Source organism: Rhinopithecus bieti, unplaced genomic scaffold (genome assembly GCF_001698545.2).
Source record: "Rhinopithecus bieti isolate Rb0 unplaced genomic scaffold, ASM169854v2 scaffold_37503, whole genome shotgun sequence".
In the NCBI taxonomy this organism is placed as follows: Eukaryota; Metazoa; Chordata; class Mammalia; order Primates; family Cercopithecidae; genus Rhinopithecus; species Rhinopithecus bieti.
Genome location: NW_016815616.1, coordinates 230174 through 247765, shown reverse-complemented (window position 1 = coordinate 247765; position 17592 = coordinate 230174). Strand labels below are relative to the sequence as shown.

At 44.4% G+C, this 17592-nt stretch overlaps 1 protein-coding gene across 2 annotated transcripts in view; it reads right to left on the bottom strand.

Annotated features, from left to right (window-relative positions):
* SLC22A2 (solute carrier family 22 member 2) overlaps positions 1 to 13908 on the bottom strand; it is a 44286-nt gene extending 30378 nt beyond the window's left edge. Inside the window, exons 1-6 of one of the 2 annotated variants that reach the window (XM_017853522.1) lie at positions 13194 to 13908; positions 11420 to 11523; positions 5362 to 5516; positions 4024 to 4192; positions 1995 to 2109; positions 256 to 362 (exon numbers count right to left, since the gene is read on the bottom strand). In XM_017853522.1, coding sequence (XP_017709011.1) covers positions 256 to 362; positions 1995 to 2109; positions 4024 to 4192; positions 5362 to 5516; positions 11420 to 11523; positions 13194 to 13607 — 1064 coding nt within the window. In that variant the 5' untranslated portion in view covers positions 13608 to 13908. The remainder of the gene's footprint in view (positions 1 to 255; positions 363 to 1994; positions 2110 to 4023; positions 4193 to 5361; positions 5517 to 11419; positions 11524 to 13193) is intronic. The other variant, XM_017853521.1, reaches the window with a different exon arrangement.
* Between the last annotated feature and the right edge of the window lie 3684 nt (positions 13909 to 17592).

The following is a 17592-nucleotide window of genomic DNA, read 5'->3' as shown; positions in this document are numbered from 1 at the left end:
GTACTTTGTAAGCTCCCAGGTGATTCCAGTGTGAAGTTGAGGTTGCCATTGCTTTGATCTGTGCTTGAGGACTACGCCGATCTTAATATTTGCCCAAGAAAAACACGGTCAGGAAAACCTACCAGACACAAGCCACATTTCTGCCCACCATCGGCGTTAATACTGGGATGAAGTCATGTTTTCTTTCCTTCCTTAATATGAATGATTGTGATTAAAAGAATTTGGAGGTATTTCAAAGTGAAAAATATTCCTTACCAGTTGTACATCAATATCAAAGTATGTTTTCTTATCTGAGGAGTTCTGACCAAGTCAAGAAATGAAGGGTTCAATTTCTTGCCAGTTTCCTCTTCAAGTCCCAGGCGCTAAGAAAAGAAATAGAGAGGATGGCTTTGTATATTTAATGCTAGGGTCCCTGGGTCACATAGGGAATAACAATAATTCCTTACCCATCCTGAGCACCCATCTCATGCCCAGCACTAGAGCAAGCACTCTCCATACTGCGTCTCATTTCATCTTTCTTTTTTTTTTTTTGAGACGGAGCCTCTTGCCCGGGCTGGAGTGCAGTGGTGCAATCTCGGCTCACTGCAACCTCCACCTCCTGGGTTCAAGCAATCCTCTGCCTCAGCCTCCCAAGTAGCTGGGATTACACGAATGCACCACGACGCCCAGCTATTTCTTTTTTTTTCCCGAGACAGAGTCTTGCTCTATTGCCCAGGCTGGAGTGCAGTGGTGTGATCTCGGCTCACTGCAAACTCCACCTCCTGGGTTCAAGCAATTCTTCTGTCTCACCCTCCTGAGTAGCTGGGATTACAGGCACCTGCCGCCATGCCCAGCTAATTTTTGTGTTTTTAGTAGAGATGGGGTTTCACCATGTTGGCCAGGCTGGTCTCGAACTCCTGACCTAGTGATCCGCCCACCTCGGCCCCTCAAAGTGCTGGGATTACAGGCATGAGCCACTGTGCCCGACCAATTATTGTATGTTCAGTAGAGATGGGGTTTCACCATGTTGGCCAGGCTGGTCTCGAGCTCCCAACCTCAGGTGATCTACTTATCTCCACCTCCCAAACTGATGGCATTACAGGCATGAGCCATCACACCTGGCCTATTTTCTAATAAGCTTAATCTTCTCTTTTCTACGCCCTGTGGAATGAAAAGGTTTGAGGTCAACATGGTGAGATCTACTAAAGGCAAACAATAAACACAGGTAATGAACACCTCTGTAACTGGATTCTATTTAAGAAGGCAGGGGATTGCTTAAAAGCTTTTGAGCCTGGTGTGATGGCTTATGCGTGTAATCCCAGCATTTTGGGAGGCCGAGGTGGGTGGATCACCTGAGGTCAGGAGTTCAAGACCAGTCTAGCCAACATGGCGAAACTCTGTCTCTACCAAAAATACAAAAATTAGCTTGGCGTGGTGGCGCTCATCTGTAATTCTGGGTACTAGGGAGGCTGAGGCAGAAGAATCACTTGAACCTGGGAAGTGGAGATTGCAGTGAGCCGAGATTGCGCCACGGCATTCTAGCCTGGGCGACAGAGCAAGACTCCATCTTAAAAACAACAACAAAAAAACTTTTTGGACACTTTCTATCCAAAGTGTTTAAAATTCTAAGAGATCCTGTGTGTTTAAAGAACTGCTTTACTGATCTAAGAATCTGACCTGAGGATGGTGAATATGCAGATGAGGGGGGTGCTGGGCACCTGGGCATAGGAGACTGACGAAGGTGTAAGTTGCACAAGACAGAAACTCCTCAGCTGACCTTTAAATGATTTCTGGTTCTGTTTTAGTTTGATGTTTTCCACCTGTTTGAAATATTCTCCCACGGAACCACAAATCCTAGTACATAAAATTCTCTGTTGCATTCCGCTACAGGTAAGCCAAAATGCAAGGGGGTGGGTGCTTCCATGGTTCCCCACTGAGATCACTGGCGTGCATGAATCTTACCAGAGCCTCCCTTTTCTCCATCCCCTGATTTGATACCTAAGGCCCTGGCTCACCTGAAGGGAGGCAGGTAGAGATTTTCCATTTTTCTTTGCGATGTGCTTAAAGATTCTCATGGCTTCAGCATTCTTATTCTGGGAGATCAGCCACCTGGGAGACTCAGGTATGCACCTAGGGTACAAGGTGAGCAGAGGGCAAATCTTACTGAATCCTCCTTACCCCATCCTCCATTTTTTAATAAGCAGATTTCTCTGAGGATGTTAATACAGTGGGATCTCCAAAGAAAATAATACTCGTATAGGGGGATATGTGATTCTTTCCTCCCTCAAATGCCAAATCCCTCCTCAGGGATGTCTAAGCAGAAACACAGGCAGCAAGCTGCAAAGCAGGGTGCAGCTGAACATCCAGCTCCTGTTGCAAGGAGGAGAGGCAGGTCCCTCAGGGTGGTCCTGGGCTTTGCAAAGGCCTGAGAACTGGCAGACGGGTCAACGACTAGATGCTGGAGTATGCAAACCATTGTGGGGGTGGGGAGCAAGTATGTATATGTATTATCCTCAAGTTCCCAAAGGAATGAGATAAGCATTTGAGGTCAAATGGTGAGATAACTGAAAAGCCAGACTTCATAGTTTGAGCTTGATGTAGCAGGGCTCGGGGAGCTCTTGCAGGTTTTTGAGTAAGACTAGAACCATTGACCCTGTGTCTGGAGGGAACTCTGAGCAGCTGAGTTCAGGGTGAATGAGTTCAGGGTGGAGGTTCAGGGGGAGGAGAAACTGGAGAAAGGAGGTGATAGGGCCGCTGTTGTGGCAGTTATGGTGTAAATGTAGGAAGGCTCCAGTTGGGATCACCACTCTGGGAGAGAAGCTGCTCTGAGAGGCAGGGCTTAAAAGGAATTTGGAATGGATGTTTTTGTGGAAGTGTAATGGAGAGAGCAGGAAGGGTCACTCTCAGGGTGTAATGGACTGAATGTCTCTGTCCCCGCTGAAGCTCATGCACTAATGCCCTCACCCACAGTGTGCAATTTGGAGTTGGGCCTTTGGGAGGTAATTAAGTTTAGCTGAGGTCTGGAGAGTGGGGCACCCAGATGTCCTTATAAGAAGAAGAAGAGAGACTAGACTGTTATTTTTTCTCCACCATGTGAGGGCCAACAAGTGAGATGTCTGCAAGCCAGGAAGTGGGCTCCCATTAGGAACAAATCTGCCAGCACCTGGATCTTAGACTGCCCAGCCTCCAGAACTATGGGAAATACGTTTTTAAATGCCCGGTCCATGGCATTTTGTCACTGCAGTCTGAGCTGGTAAGACAGAGAGTTTTATTGGCTTTTGGATAAGAAACAGGCTTCCTGGAAAGAGTTGAGATGTTTAATTCTTAGGCAAGACAGCCGTGGGAAGAACAAGTAGGTAAATCCAGGAGGAACTAAATAAATGGGTTGTGGCATGGGAGAGAGATTTGGTCTGATAATCCAGTATCTCCCTTGCTTCATTTCACATAATCTCATGTTAGGGGTTTCTAATAGTTTCTGGTATTTCCCATGTGTTTCCCTTGGGCAGAGATGACAAATATATTTTACTTGCCTTGGTAACTCTGATTGATTGGTATGGTCTGTCTGGAGTGTCGTGTTGGCCTTATCTGGGATGAAGAACACTGTGATTCACTGGGGATGTCTGCCTTGAGCATGAGTGTTGGGAAATGGTGACACAAGTGCCATGCTCTGCTTTCTCCACCCTAAAGTTTCCTCTGAGGAGGGAGAGAATAGTACTAGTGATATTTTCAGTCTCTTCAAAGGGCCTACTGCCCAAATTGTACCACAGCTGCCAGAAGCTAATTTAAACACCAGATAAATCATGTGGAAATGTAAGATCCAGGTCATAAAAACTTTAAGCACAAAGAGAAAGGACATTTGAGAGGGAGAGACAGGTGAAGCTTGTGATTTTTATTCCTGAAACATGGAATTGGGCTCTTTGTGAAATGGGTCTGGAGAGTGAAAGCAATCTCAGAATCAGAAAGACGGTGTGTATTAAGGAAGGTAGCCTTTTTAGCAAAATAAAATACTTCGATTTCTTTCCTTTTTATTCCAAATGGACTTACCAGTAATAGAGCAAGAAGCAGAAGTTGGGCAGAGTAACTGTGAACTGCAACCACCTCCAGTGAGGAAGTGCGTAAGCCACCCCAGCTAGCACCAGGAGCCCAACTGTAAAGGCAGCTTGGTAAAAAATCCCCACTGTTCTCCGATAGCTCCGCCCAACAAATTCTGTAACTGCAGAGATAATTCAAATGGTTAGTGTAATGCAATACAATAATGAGTTGACTGTCCAGCTATCAGGAAACTAGAACACCAACCTCAAAAATATAGATAAATTTGAGAATATTCTGTACAACTCTGAATATGTTTAAGTGTTTTTTGGTTTTTATTTTATTATAACTATTGCTATTTTACTAATTAATAAATCTCACAGTCCCATTGGAGATGGGATGAAAGGCCTGTCAACATAAGCAAACACATTTGATTTATAATTTCCATGATGCAATTGTATTTCAGATACATGCAAGATTTTGACCTAGAGTAGGAACTCAAGACCTGAACAAATGAATCAAACATTAAATTTAGACTGTTGATGATTTTTATGTAAATGAACGCCTGAGTATAACTTGTTCTCTTACATGGGTTTAACATTTATCTTGCAAGTCCTATTTGTTTATTTGCATAAATGGCTTGGTAACTTAGCAGAGTGCTGGAATCAGCTAGTGTTGGGTTGCAGGAACTGGTTTTACATGCTAGGGAATTTTACAAGCTGGTGGTTCAACCCATTGGTATCAGCCATAGTGAGAATATTGCTATAAAGATGCTATGCTGTTAGATGTCAAATATTCTCTTATAGTATACGGAACTTAACTGTAACTCTGGCTACTAAGGAATAGGATGTAAGTTATATTCCTGGTCCTAAAAATGGCTGGCTGAGTAACCTGGGTTGACTACAGTACTTGTGTTTTCAGTTTCCTTGTGTGTAAGTTGAGGATAATTGTAGTTTACTAGAATAGATTTTTGCAAAGTATTAAAGTCCTTTATAAATTGACTACATCTCTCATCATTGAATCTTATTTATGAATAGATCTGGTAGGATGGATTTTCTTTCTACCCAATACTCCAGGGTACAGAAAACAAAAATTCCAAAAAAGTTATATAAGAATCTGGGTGTCATTACGTTTACCCTTGTTTCGGCCTTCATTTTTCTCTTTATAAGGAAGAATATTGAATGAGTTGATATGCTTTTAGAAATTCTTTTGATATAGAAATAAAAAAAACCTCTCAATATTGTCTTGAAGCTGTGTCCCTTTTTCTGCATGCCACTCCCCACCCCCCCACCTGACTCTATTTTGGCAGCGAGGTGGCTTTGTTCTCACAGCTGCAAGCACAAACATTCTTACTCAGGATGAAGCCTATTAACCAGCCTGCTTTGCTGACCAGTCCTTGGATTAAGCGAAAAATTAACATCCATGTATAGGTTGGAGAAATGGCCATGAGAACTCCAGATGCAGCATTTATGAGGATTGTAGTTAGGAGGCAGCGCTTACGGCCAAACCTACAGGAAGAAAAACAAAGAGAGGGAATCAAATTAATTTTGATTTGTGAAGACTGTAGAAAATGCATGGAAGTTATGGAAATCTAAACAAAATCAGAAGTTAACTTTAAATTTTGTAAATTCAGGAGGCACAGACTGATAGCCACAAAGGGAATCTGTGACTCCAGGTCCATGTAGCATGTTTCATCAGCACACTATGTGTAAGTTTTCAGCAGGATAAGCCCCATTCACCCCAGGGTTCAAGTACTTTCTCAGTCCCACACTGTGGCAGGTATTCAGGGAAAGAGTGATTCTTCCAGGCCATCCCGTGCTGAATACCCTATGGTCCTATCTAGGTCTTACATCATCATGTGAGCTGCGGCCTTTGCACTAACAGTTTCAACCAATTATCCACCCAAGAATGTTTTCGCTTTGAAAACAAAATTCACTGTTCAGCATTTACCCCCTTTCTTTTTCAACTCTGCTTTTAGGCTTTGTGAAAATTGTCTTTGGTGCCACACATGTTACTATCCTATGACAGCCTCTGTTTGGAGCGTGCTGGGAAGACAGGTTCCACACATCAGATTTGGGAGACTTAGTTTTCTTTAGTTTAGGGATTTGGAAAGTTGTCCCACTACATAGAATAGAGGAAAACAATTGGCAACCTGGGTTTAATCATGACCTTCCTACTTACTATGATGTTGGGCAACCTATTCAACCATATTCAATGTCTTCATCTGGAAAAGACCCATCTGACCCAGCTGAAAAGAGGATTCAGTGAGATATTACAGGTAAGGAGCTTGGCACATAGCCTGCCTCTGACCCCTTCCTTCCTTTCTTCCTTCTGTTTGCAAAACTGGCTCAGCTCAGAGAGTTGACTTGGGGCCCAGTACTGTGATTTTCACCATGTCCTAGTTTTCCTGTAAAAGACACCCTAACCCACTTAGTGGATATTTAAAAAAATTCTTCATAGAAAACAATGTTTATTTAATCTTTGTTTTCCACTTCAATTAGAAGGACAGCTTTTGTTATTAGGATTGCCCATTTTAATGGTGGATAAACATTGTTTAATGGATGCCTTTCTTATTATGCAACTATATTCTAGCGATGGTGTCAAATACTAACCATTTCAAAGTAATCCACATTATTAATAATTATTTTGTAATAGTAACATTTTAAATATGAAATTTAAAGGTTAAGCAGTCACACTGGTAATTAGTGTTAACTAGTAAATTTTGTAAGTCTTAAAACTCTGTCTTCACCATGTAATTTCATTTAAAAAAATTTTTTATTTTTAGTTCTGGGGTACATGTGCAGGATGTGCAGGTTTGTTACATAGGTAAATGTGTGCCATGGTGGTTTGGTGTGCCTATCAACCCATCACCTAGGTAACCATGTAATTTCTTAATTCTCAGTCAATGGTTCCCCACTGTAAATATACAACCTCTTGGCCTCTAATTCAAAGCCTTCCAAAGTCACATCTCAACTTAATTTTTTAGCTTTTCTTCCCACATTCTCCTACCCAAACCCCTTCCTTTACCCTTAAAGAGTATATAATCTATAAACATGGACTCAAATCGTACTTCTTCAACTTCCAAAACTGCTTCAGGCACACAATAGAATACCACAGTAGTGCTCCATGTAGATGGACAAAATCTTTTAGGTGATGAGAGGGAATATTCATCATTTGAAACTCAGAGCAAGAAAATCATATCCATGATGTGGAAAAACTTCACTGGGGACATGTTCCACATAGGGAAGCAATGCTACTTAAAACAACAGTAAGGCATGGCTAGAATAAATTTGGGGAATCTGGGACAGAGTTTTGAGACTCCTCCTACCCCTCAGCAGGGCTATTTAAATGGTTAAACGAAAAACAATCAGATGAAACAGGAGAGGAAGGGTGGACTCCCCATACTGCTGGCTTGGTAAGTCTTTTAGCTACTTGCTACTCAGAACGTGGCTGAGGACTATTAGCATGGGCTTGGGAACAGCATCACCTGGGAGCTGGTTAGAAATACTGAATTTCAGGCCCACCCAGATCTGCTGGATCAGAATCTGAATTTTAGCAAGATCCCCGGGAGATTTATATGCACCTTAACATTTGGGAAGCAGTGCATTAATTACACAGAGCCTCAGTTTCTTCACTCATTGTAAATTATGGATCATGAAATCTACTTTAAAAGGTTCTTGTGATCCTAAATGAAATATAACAAATGAGGATGCCCAATAAAGTGACTAGCACACAGTAATCAGTGGTGAACTTGTTTTGGAAGATCACATATAGTTGGCTAAGTTTGACTGCAACCCACCGGGACTTTAATTCTGCTTTTGATGCAGGACAGGCAGCCACCAAAATTGGGGCTTAGCCCGGGAGGTTTCTTGGCTTTGCCCAGGAAAGAATTAAAGGGCAAGCTGGTGTTGTTAAATAGCGATTTTTATTGAAGCTGCAATGTATAGCAGCAGCACCTCTGCTCCTTGTGGAGCAGGAATATTCCATAGGCATTGTGCCTGGAATAGCAGCTCAGAGGAGGCTGTTCTGTACTCATATTTATTTTTAATTATATGCAAATTACATTATAAATTTTAATTATAGTTTAAATTATAAATTTAGTTATATGCAATCCACTTTTAATTATATGCAAATTAAGGGATGGCTTATACAGAAATTTCTAGGAAAAGGGTGGTAACTTCTGGGTGGTAAAGTCATTGCCATTAAAAGGGGGTGGTGATTGCCATGTTGCCATGACAATAGTAAACTGACATGGTGCACTGGTGGGCATGTCTTAGGCAAAGCTGCTCCTGCCTGGGATCTGTTTTAGCTAGTCCTCAATTTGGTCCGGTGTCCAAGCCGTGCCTCCAGAGTCTCTCCTCCTAGCTCACTTTGATCTAGTTCCATCACAACATATAAAAGTAAGGTGCTAGCTCTTGAGAGCTAATGATCAGACTTCTGGAAAATTTGCAAGCTAATTGTTAGTGTAACCATTATTAAAAACTAAATTATATACATTTATAATTAAATTATATTAAAAACAAGTGTAACATGCAAAACATCACTTTCCAATGATTTTACTACATTTGGCCATCAATGCTTGTGAGGTTATTTACATCTACTGTATCTGCATGGTGGAAATGCAGTGTAATGGTGCACACTTCTAGCCAACTCTGTGTCCCATGATGTCATTTTTGCAGGCTTAAGTGAACCACAGTGGGTATATTTACACCAGAGAAATCAATAAGCACTACAAACTGGAACTTTCCCTCCCAGATGACCGTTGTTAAGCATTTACAAGCATGCCACACTAAATACAGCACTTACGGCCAGGTGCAGTGGCTCATGCCTGTAATCCCAGCACTTTGGGAGGCCGAGGTGGGCAGATCACCTAAGGTCAGGAGTTCGAGATCAACCTGGCCAACATGGTGAAACCCTGTCTCTACTACAAAAATTAGCTGGGCATGGTGGTAGGCACCTGCAATCCCAGCTACTCAGGAGCCTGAAGCAGGAGGATCGCTTGAACCCAGGAGGCAGAGCTTGCAGTGAGCCGAGATTGCACCACTGCACTCCAGGCTGGGTGACAGAGCGAGACTCTGTCTCAAAAAATAAAAATAAAAAATAAAAAAATAGCACTTATAATTATTGCTCATGAGAATAAAAACAACATGGAATTGGTGAGGAATTGCTTTTCTGTCTCAGGTGATACTCAGTATCATGGATTAGGAAGTTACGGGTATATTCTCAGGTCCACTCTTAGTCTTACTTACAATCTTTTCATAATGCCTTACTGTTTTTTTTTTAATTATTCATGGAAGACAATTCGTTTTAATGTTGGCTTAATCTGTGAATACACTGGGGATCCATGACATTCTTGTCCCATTGGATAAAATCTGAAAATTGTAGGCATTAACTATACAAAAACCAAATAGCTTTCTCATTGCTTAAGGCTAGGCTTCTCACTCCCGCAGGCAGGCTCAGAACAGAAGAAGACCAATGATCAGCCAAGCTTCAGACGGTGTAAGAACAAGAAGTCAAGGAATGGAGATGGCCTCTGGGGGAAGAATAACTAGTACTTACCTTGACAGAGGAGGTTTCAACAGTAGGTACAAAATAATGAGATCATCTAAGAAGGTGGATAATTGACCAGGGCTTAAAACTCAGGAATGCACTGTCAGTAGGGATTTATCACCAATCTCCAACTTGTTGAGTGGGACACGAATAATTAACTAATTTCTTAACCCACTGAGCAAGGGTTAAAGATTGAGTCACCTGTTTACTCACAGCCTGCCAGGGAATGAGTGTTAGCACCTCTACCTGATAATGGAGGAGGGAGCGCAGAGAGTGAACCTGCAGGGCCAGAGCTGCCCAGGGGTGCGATGGACTCCGGACCTCCCCTTGTTAATGTGTCTCTCCTGACTTAATGGGTCATCTTTAAAGAATCATCCTCAATTCTGCCGCAATAAAAACAGAAACAAATGACCTTCCCTTTCACCTTGCAAGCCTCTTGCAGAAAGCCCCAGGAAGAGCCTTGCCAGGTCAGCTGAGGAGACAATTAATAACCGTGGGTGATGGATGAGGTGCACGTGGCCCACGCCTCCGCTTTTATCCCTCTTCTCTTCTGCTGCCAGGTAGGCCCTGGGCCCCTGTGAAGTGCATACGCCTTGGGGGTGTGATATATTAAGCCATCATCATTAATCTTTAACACATTTGCAAGTTTTAATTCAGCCTAACAATATTATACAATCAGAGAAAATGTTCTACTTGCATTTAACATTATACTCAGGTTTGGATTATATCACAGATGTAGTTGGGGGTGGCATGGAAGGGCAACAAGCATAAAATACATTTACTTTACCATTTATTTCAGTTATATATTTATATTTTACATGTAAATTCATAATTATGTATTATATCTAGATATAATTATATGTTTGTATATTATATGTAATAATATATAGTATGTATCACTATCTCACTAGGTGATTGCTGATTAAGAGGAATACTATCACTCACAATGTTGAACACAGTGCCTGGCCCCGGAAAACACTCAATAAACAGTGTTATGAATATTAAATAATTAGCCCTGATGGCCAAGTTATCTAAAGTGCTTATCAACTGTGAAGCAAAATTTTTGGTTCCTTTTTCTTTTGAGGACTTCTAAAAATGTCTCATTGGTCATCAAGAGAGCAAAGCTGCGTGTTGTAAGAAACTTGCAGGACAGTGAGTGTGGGATTCCAAAATGCTGGATAAGTAAGAGCTACGGCAATAGCTTGATTCGTACAAACACTGACTTGCTGAAGACACAGACTCATCAGAGAGGCCTCTTGTCATCTCTCCAGGGACAATGACATTGCAGAGGTGGACATTTACCCCTCTTGTTGTAGACAGGCCCTGTTTCCCTTTCTTTAAGTTATAGGTTCCACACATATAGTCACATGTGGCCCCAGGAACCCAATTCAGGACTCTTGCAATCCCACGGGTATTAGGGAGATTCTACATCAGGCCTGGTGCTGGGGGCTCCCAGCATATGTGAGACAAGCAGAAGATAGGATTGAGCTCAGAGGTCCTGAAGGTTGATGGCCAGGTGGATGGTGATGAGGCCAAAAAATGAATTGGGAATTACAAAAGGGATGAGATCATCTGTTACTCTCCCTTCCGACTTTAAGCTTCTGCATAGCCCACATGCAAGACTTGCTGTGTAATGTTGAAACATCTGTCTATGACCCCGGAGAATTTGAAAATAAAGACATTGGTCATGGTTATCCAAGCGGCAGAAGAAATTTAAGATTGTAAAAACACCAGCAGGAAGGCCGGGAGATTGTGATCTGTGTGCTTGGGAAAGGATGGGATGCAAGCAGGGGCAGGTGCATATGAATGTTCTCCAAACCTTTGGGATTGTTTAAATTCCACCACAGGTGATTCAACCTACCTGTCTGCTATGTAGCCGATACTCATAGAACCGATAAAGAATCCTACATTCACTGATGACTGGAATAGGTCCAACATCCAGGAGTTGGCACATACCAGGTTAAACTGCCAGCAGAGGAGATGTGTTCCAGCAGGGGAAATGTGTTCCAAGTTGGGAGAGAAAGGAAATGAAATCCCATTAGGATTCTGTTGTACATAACTCAGTTAGGGTACTCATTAAATATTCCTTGAATTGAACTGTGTAATTAAGTGGCAATAAGCCACTGTTTCTTGATCATGTCAATTTTCTTCTTCTCTCTCTCTCTCTTTTTTTTTTTTTTTTTTTTTTTTTTTTTTTGTGAGACAGGGTCTTGCTCTGTCACCCATGCTGGAATACAGTGGTGATCATGCCTTACTGCAGCCTCGACCTCCTGGGCTCAAGTGATCCTCACACCTCAGCCTCCCAGAACGCTGGCATTATAGGTGTGAGATACTGTGCCCAGCCTCAATTTTCTTTATGCAACAAAAAGCCTTGCTCTTCCATCTGGCAATTTGTCATTAAGCTAAAACTATAGCATTGGCTAAATCAGCTGAAACTGGGTAATTACTCTACTTATAGACAAATTTATTTTTTTCTTTCTAATTTCAATGCACATGCAGATAGGTGTGTGGACGTGATACAATGCAGGTACCAGGAGGTCGGGCCGTTTAGCATATCCTTGCTGTCTGTTTAGTACAAGGGGATTAGGAGTGACTGCTGAAGGCTGCTGCATTTGCTCTTATTTGGAATAGGAGGAGGTGGTCAGGTGGAGCAGGTGCTGGACCAGGTCAGGAGACCCATCTTCTAGGGCTAACTCTGCTAAGTCACTCACTGTGTGGCCTGGGGTAAAAACTTTTATCTGCTTGGGGCCTCAGTTTCCTCATCTCTGTAGGAAGGAATGAGATTGGCCATGCGAAACAGCCTCGGAGAGTTATGTGGTGTGAAGCCCATGAGCGGCCACGTTTCCTGTAACTATCCGACCACTTTAGACCCTTCAAATCAGACTCTACCTACCCATCTGTTCATACAGAATATCTTCCCATCACCCAAGCAGTCATTTGAAATTAAACTAGGCAACTGGCTCTCTCAGTATTTTCAGGATAACCTAATTCCCCTATGTTGCTTTGCTTTCAATAAAAGCAAGCTCCATTTTTTTGGTCTTTTTTTCTATTATATTTATTGGAACGAGGCTTCACAAATAGCTTTTGATGTCATCTGCAGTTTTTAACAAAATAATAGTGCCACAGCATGATCTCCAGCCCTAAATGATTTCATATGAACACTCTGAGGACATTAAAGAGAAAAAATAGGCATCGAGAGAAAAGCACATCCTATCACACAGTCAGGCACAGTTCAGGTGAGTTCCACAGGCTTTCAGGTGTGTGTGGGCATCTATGTGATGGAAGAATAGAGGGGGAGGTAAGGCTTCCAGAAAAAGAGGAGAATCCACAAGATTCCCTATCTTGGCAACATTTCCAGGGGCCCTAACATGCTTTTGCCTGTTTCTCACTGCTGGAACAGGCACAAACTAGAATCATTATTGTCAGCATCTGAGGACGTTTTAACTAACCCAGTTATTCTCCAGACAAATTAGAAGCTGCATGTTTTCATTTGGAAACTAGAATTTTGTAAGAGACCTGGAAGCCAAAGAGCATGTCTAGGCAGGGTTTATAAGAGCTGGGCCTTCGCTGGTTGCTTCCTTGAGAACAGCTCCACCATTTGCTTCTTCATCGGAGCCCTGAGCTCACTTTCTTACCTCGGTGACGATAGAGGAGCCAGGCGTCTCGTACAACCAGCCGTCCCGGCAGGGGCCCAGTGGCAGGCGGCTCCTGTTGGTGTCCAGGCTGGCCAGGGGGTCCACGCAGCTGAGGGCGCTCTGGTTCCAGTCCACCTCGTAGCGCCTGCACTGTCTTGGGGACGCCTCGCCCACAGGTCCTGGGCCCGGCACCGTGTAGTTCAGCTCCTCTGCAGGACTCCAGCCGCAGCGCAGACTCAACTCGGCCACTCCGGGGCTCCGGCAGCGGTGGTCGGGGGTGAAGCCCAGGAAGACGATGCCCACGTAGATGGGCGTGAAGGTGACCGAGAGCAGAGATAAGAGGAAAAACATTTGCTTCTGGAAAAAGTGGAACTCCCCTCCATGCTCCAGGGCGTCGTCCACGGTGGTGGTCATGATTCTGCAGGCAGGCAGACCTGAGGCTGCCCGACCTGCCCGGAGCGAGGCTGAGAGCGGCTGCAGCCAGCTCGGCACAAACCCTGGCCAGAAGTCAAAGAGGGGAGTTTACCTCTGCAAGTGACCAGCCTTCAGGGCAGGCGTTTCCTTGGTCCAGCTGACTTCAAAGGTGCACCCCTCCAGCGAGGGTGCGTGTCCTTCTGCACTTCCCAAATGCCCTGAGCTCACTCCCAGGATGCCTGTCGTGTTTATTGTTAACAGGTTCTCCACAGGCTTGTCGGTGCTCCAGGCCAGCAGCACAAACAACCCTTTCTCTGTGTCCCACTGCAGGGAATCTGAGTGCTGGCCCATATCACAGCCCAGTAATCTTCCCGTAGTGCCCCGAGCAGCCAGGAACTTAATATACTCCTATCTCAGGCAGACCACCAGCTTTTCTTCAAGGGGCCATGGAGAAAACACACATGTTTGGCCACAAGGCCCAGCGTGATGTGAATCAGGATCTGGGTCAGAACCCTGGTCCAGATTCGCAGTGGGTTGCAGGCCTGACTGCTGGGCTCATTCTCCAACCTACAACAAGAGCCCTTGGGATGCGTACTGGGGCTGCTTGTCTTGATGTCGTCCAGATTTTATAACTCTGCTTTTTAAAAGCATTTGCTCCAATCTGGTATTCCTGCATTTCAACCCTGCAGTGTCCTTCCCCTCAACCCATCTGGAGGGAAAAAGTAAAGTGTTCACATTGCAGACATGTCAAGTGTCAATGCAGGCAGGTGTGTCCAAGCCACTGTCTTTTTGTCCTGGATTTTTCTGTTGGGGTCTGTTGGGGCTCAGAAATCCATGCCCCAAGGTGAAGGTCTCAGAAGCAAAGTCTGTCTCTCTGACCTTCTCCTGCCCTCCTGTCTCTTCTGTCACCCATCATTCTTCCCCAGGGCAAGCCACAGAAGTGAGAATCCTTCTTCCCCAAAGCAGCTCATAGAAGCCAGACTCCTTTTTTCCCAAAGCCAGCCAGAAAGCCTAGAAATCTGACTGTAACTTCCCTGCTGCCTTTCTGTGTAACAGTGGGCCGTAAAGAAATCCAGACTCACATTCCAGAGGGGTCCTGTCCCCGATGCCTGGAGGAAGGAGTACTGCACAGAGAGGCCAAGACGGATCTGAACAGATAGGCCTTGCTGGATTTTCCCCTCAGCCTGCGAACATGAGCTGCTGCCCTTTTTGTCCAACCACAGCTCTACACTGCCGTCCACAGTTTTCCCTGTATCTTTGGGTCTTCATTCTGAAGGCTCCTGTGTCATGTAAAACTGTGATCAAATAAATGTGTCATGCTTTTCTCTTGTCAACCTGTCTTTTGTTATAGGGGTGTTGGCCGTGAGCCTTAGGATAAGGAAGAAAGGGATCACCCCTTTTTGCTCTCACAAGTCAGAGGCATCTCTTTAGGATGGTGTTGCTGCATCTAAATTTCAAGGCAAACAGGAAATTTGTCTTTCCTGGTGGACAAAAGGATCCTTAATACATCGTTTTCCTGCCAAGTAGAGAAGGTGGCCTGCTGACATATCTGCAAACTAAATACCAGAAAGTTAACCCAATTTTCCTTCTTCTCCTTCTTTTCTTCTATTGAATGTCAGTGGGTGTAATAGCATAGTCTAAAGGAGCGAGCCACGGGGTCTTTCTCCTTGCTGCAGCTGCAGGCTTCTTCTTTTCTTAAAAAAGCAAAAAGCAGGGCGCCAGCAAGGACATCCATTGACCTCCACTGCGGCTGTGTTGGGCACACAGAGGCACTCTGCTTCATGGTGCCCTGGGCTGCTGCCAGCCCCGTTTGCTGTGAGCTGAATGAAGGGGGCTCAGATCTGTTTAGGGACTTCCTGTTCGCAGCCAGCATCGTGAGTGCATGAGCCGGAAGCCAAGGCTGCTCTGTCTGCACCTGTTCCCGTCAAAGAGCTGAAGGATGGCGAGTTCAAGAGTTAAAAAGTGACAGAGGCTGTCAAACTTTACTCCACTTCAGGGGCCCAGAGATGCTCCTGACTGCCTCTTACAAGAAATTTACAGACACGTGCACTTGAGTTTGACTCGCTTGACATGTCAAGACATCAGATCTTCATGTCATGAGCAAGGGGCACCAGGTAAGGGCCAGAAGAGCTTTGCTGGTCAATGGGAAAGAATGTTGAAATTCACTACAAATTACTTAGAGGGAACAATCAGAAAAGGAGAAGTCCAGACCTCAGGTCACTTACAGCAATGCATTTACAGTCATTCAACATTGTTCTATGGATGCATGAGTCACAGCACAGCTGCCAAAAAATCAATCCCATTAGGTGACAGACCCTACGGAGAAGCCACATGGGCAGTGAGCAACTCAGGGAAAGAAACCACAGAGAGGAGGGGTAGACGCCCCCCAGTTTGAGTCCAGGTGTCTTGGGAAATTGTCACTTATTTTATGGGGGTGCTTACATATTCAGAAGCATCGCTGAAGTAAAATCTGATCATTTAATCCATATAACCTGGTAATATATTATAATTTATGTCAGAAGTATTTCTCAACCTCTTGTCAGGTTTCTCTGCAATGTAAATAAATATTGCCCCAGTGTACAGCCCTCTCTGCAGCACTGAAGAAGGCCAGTTGTTCCTAGACTAACTTTCTCGGCCCCCTGCACAAGAAGACAAGGGGGCAGTTAGGGTTGGAAGTTAGGATGGATGAATCCTACCTACCCTATGGCAAGCCAGGCATCAGGTTCTTAAAGGATGACAGGGCAGAAGCAGTGAGACCCATCAGCAATGGAACGTAGGCTTTGGGTCATTTGTTAAGCAGGATGATTTTAGCAATTAATATCTTCTATTGAGGTCAATGCAACCTGCTTGGCTAAGGTGTTGTCTACCTGAGACAAAAATGACCGAAATCGATTGTCTCACAGTGATGGGTGCTGTCTGTCCTCTATGCAGCTAACATGGAAAAGCAGTGGGACAGAGGGGAGGGTCAGCAGAGCGGCAGAGCATGGACTATAACCCGGCCTGGCCCTAATGTATCCATGTCACCTGGGCAAGTTCTAATACCTCTTGTAACAGGGCCATTATCCCTTAGTCAGAGAGCTGAGGGATGAGATCACATAGGACTATTACTGAGCACAGTGGCTTCAATAGTTGGAAGTTATTCATGGAGACACTGTCACCCTCTCTATTTCTCCCTTGTTTTCTTCCTCTGTGCACCCCATCTATCCGTCACATGCCTTGGTCTCCTTCCTCAACTCCCTGCTGCCCACTTGCATCACAACAGGGTGAGCTGGGTGTAGGGCTCCTGGCCAGGCACAGTGGCAGGTGATTTGTGTTGACCCAGACTTCTGGATCGCAGAGCCTCCCAGAGGGAAGGCAGCTTAGAGGACAGCAGGCAACGCCATCTGACACTTCAGTTCCTCAACACCTGTCCCAAGTAGTTACACGGAAATGCTTTCAGTATTGGCTGAACCCAGGCTGTTGTTAGACTTTACAGATTGCTGGAAAGATCTTCTTCATAGCACACAGGATTCATCTTCCAGAACTTTCCACGCATGTGGACACTATTCTCCCTTTTGGGGTCGGGTAGATTAAGTTAAAACCTTCCTACACAGAATTTCAGATATTTGAAGCTTCTGTTTACCTCTGACTCCTGTCTTTTCAGAGTGAATGTCCCCAGCTCCCCACATAGTGAACGTGCTCTTCTCACCACCACCAGGGACAGCCCTGAGCTCTGTTTTGGTTTATCTCTTGCCTCCAGGAGAGGAGTCTGGGGCCTGGTATATTCCCCGGGTGCACTGTAGAGCCAGCGGTTATCTCCTCATGCAGGGCTGGGGCTAACATCCCTCAGTGAGTGCAGTGTGCAGAAGGCAACTCTAAACCATTTCTATTGCCATCCTGCTGAGTGAGGCTTCCAGGAGCGCTAACTAGAACTCTCCTTGGGCTTTCTTCATCAGTATAGTTCTGATTTTATTCATTTATCTTTATTGGTTCTATTTTCTCCACA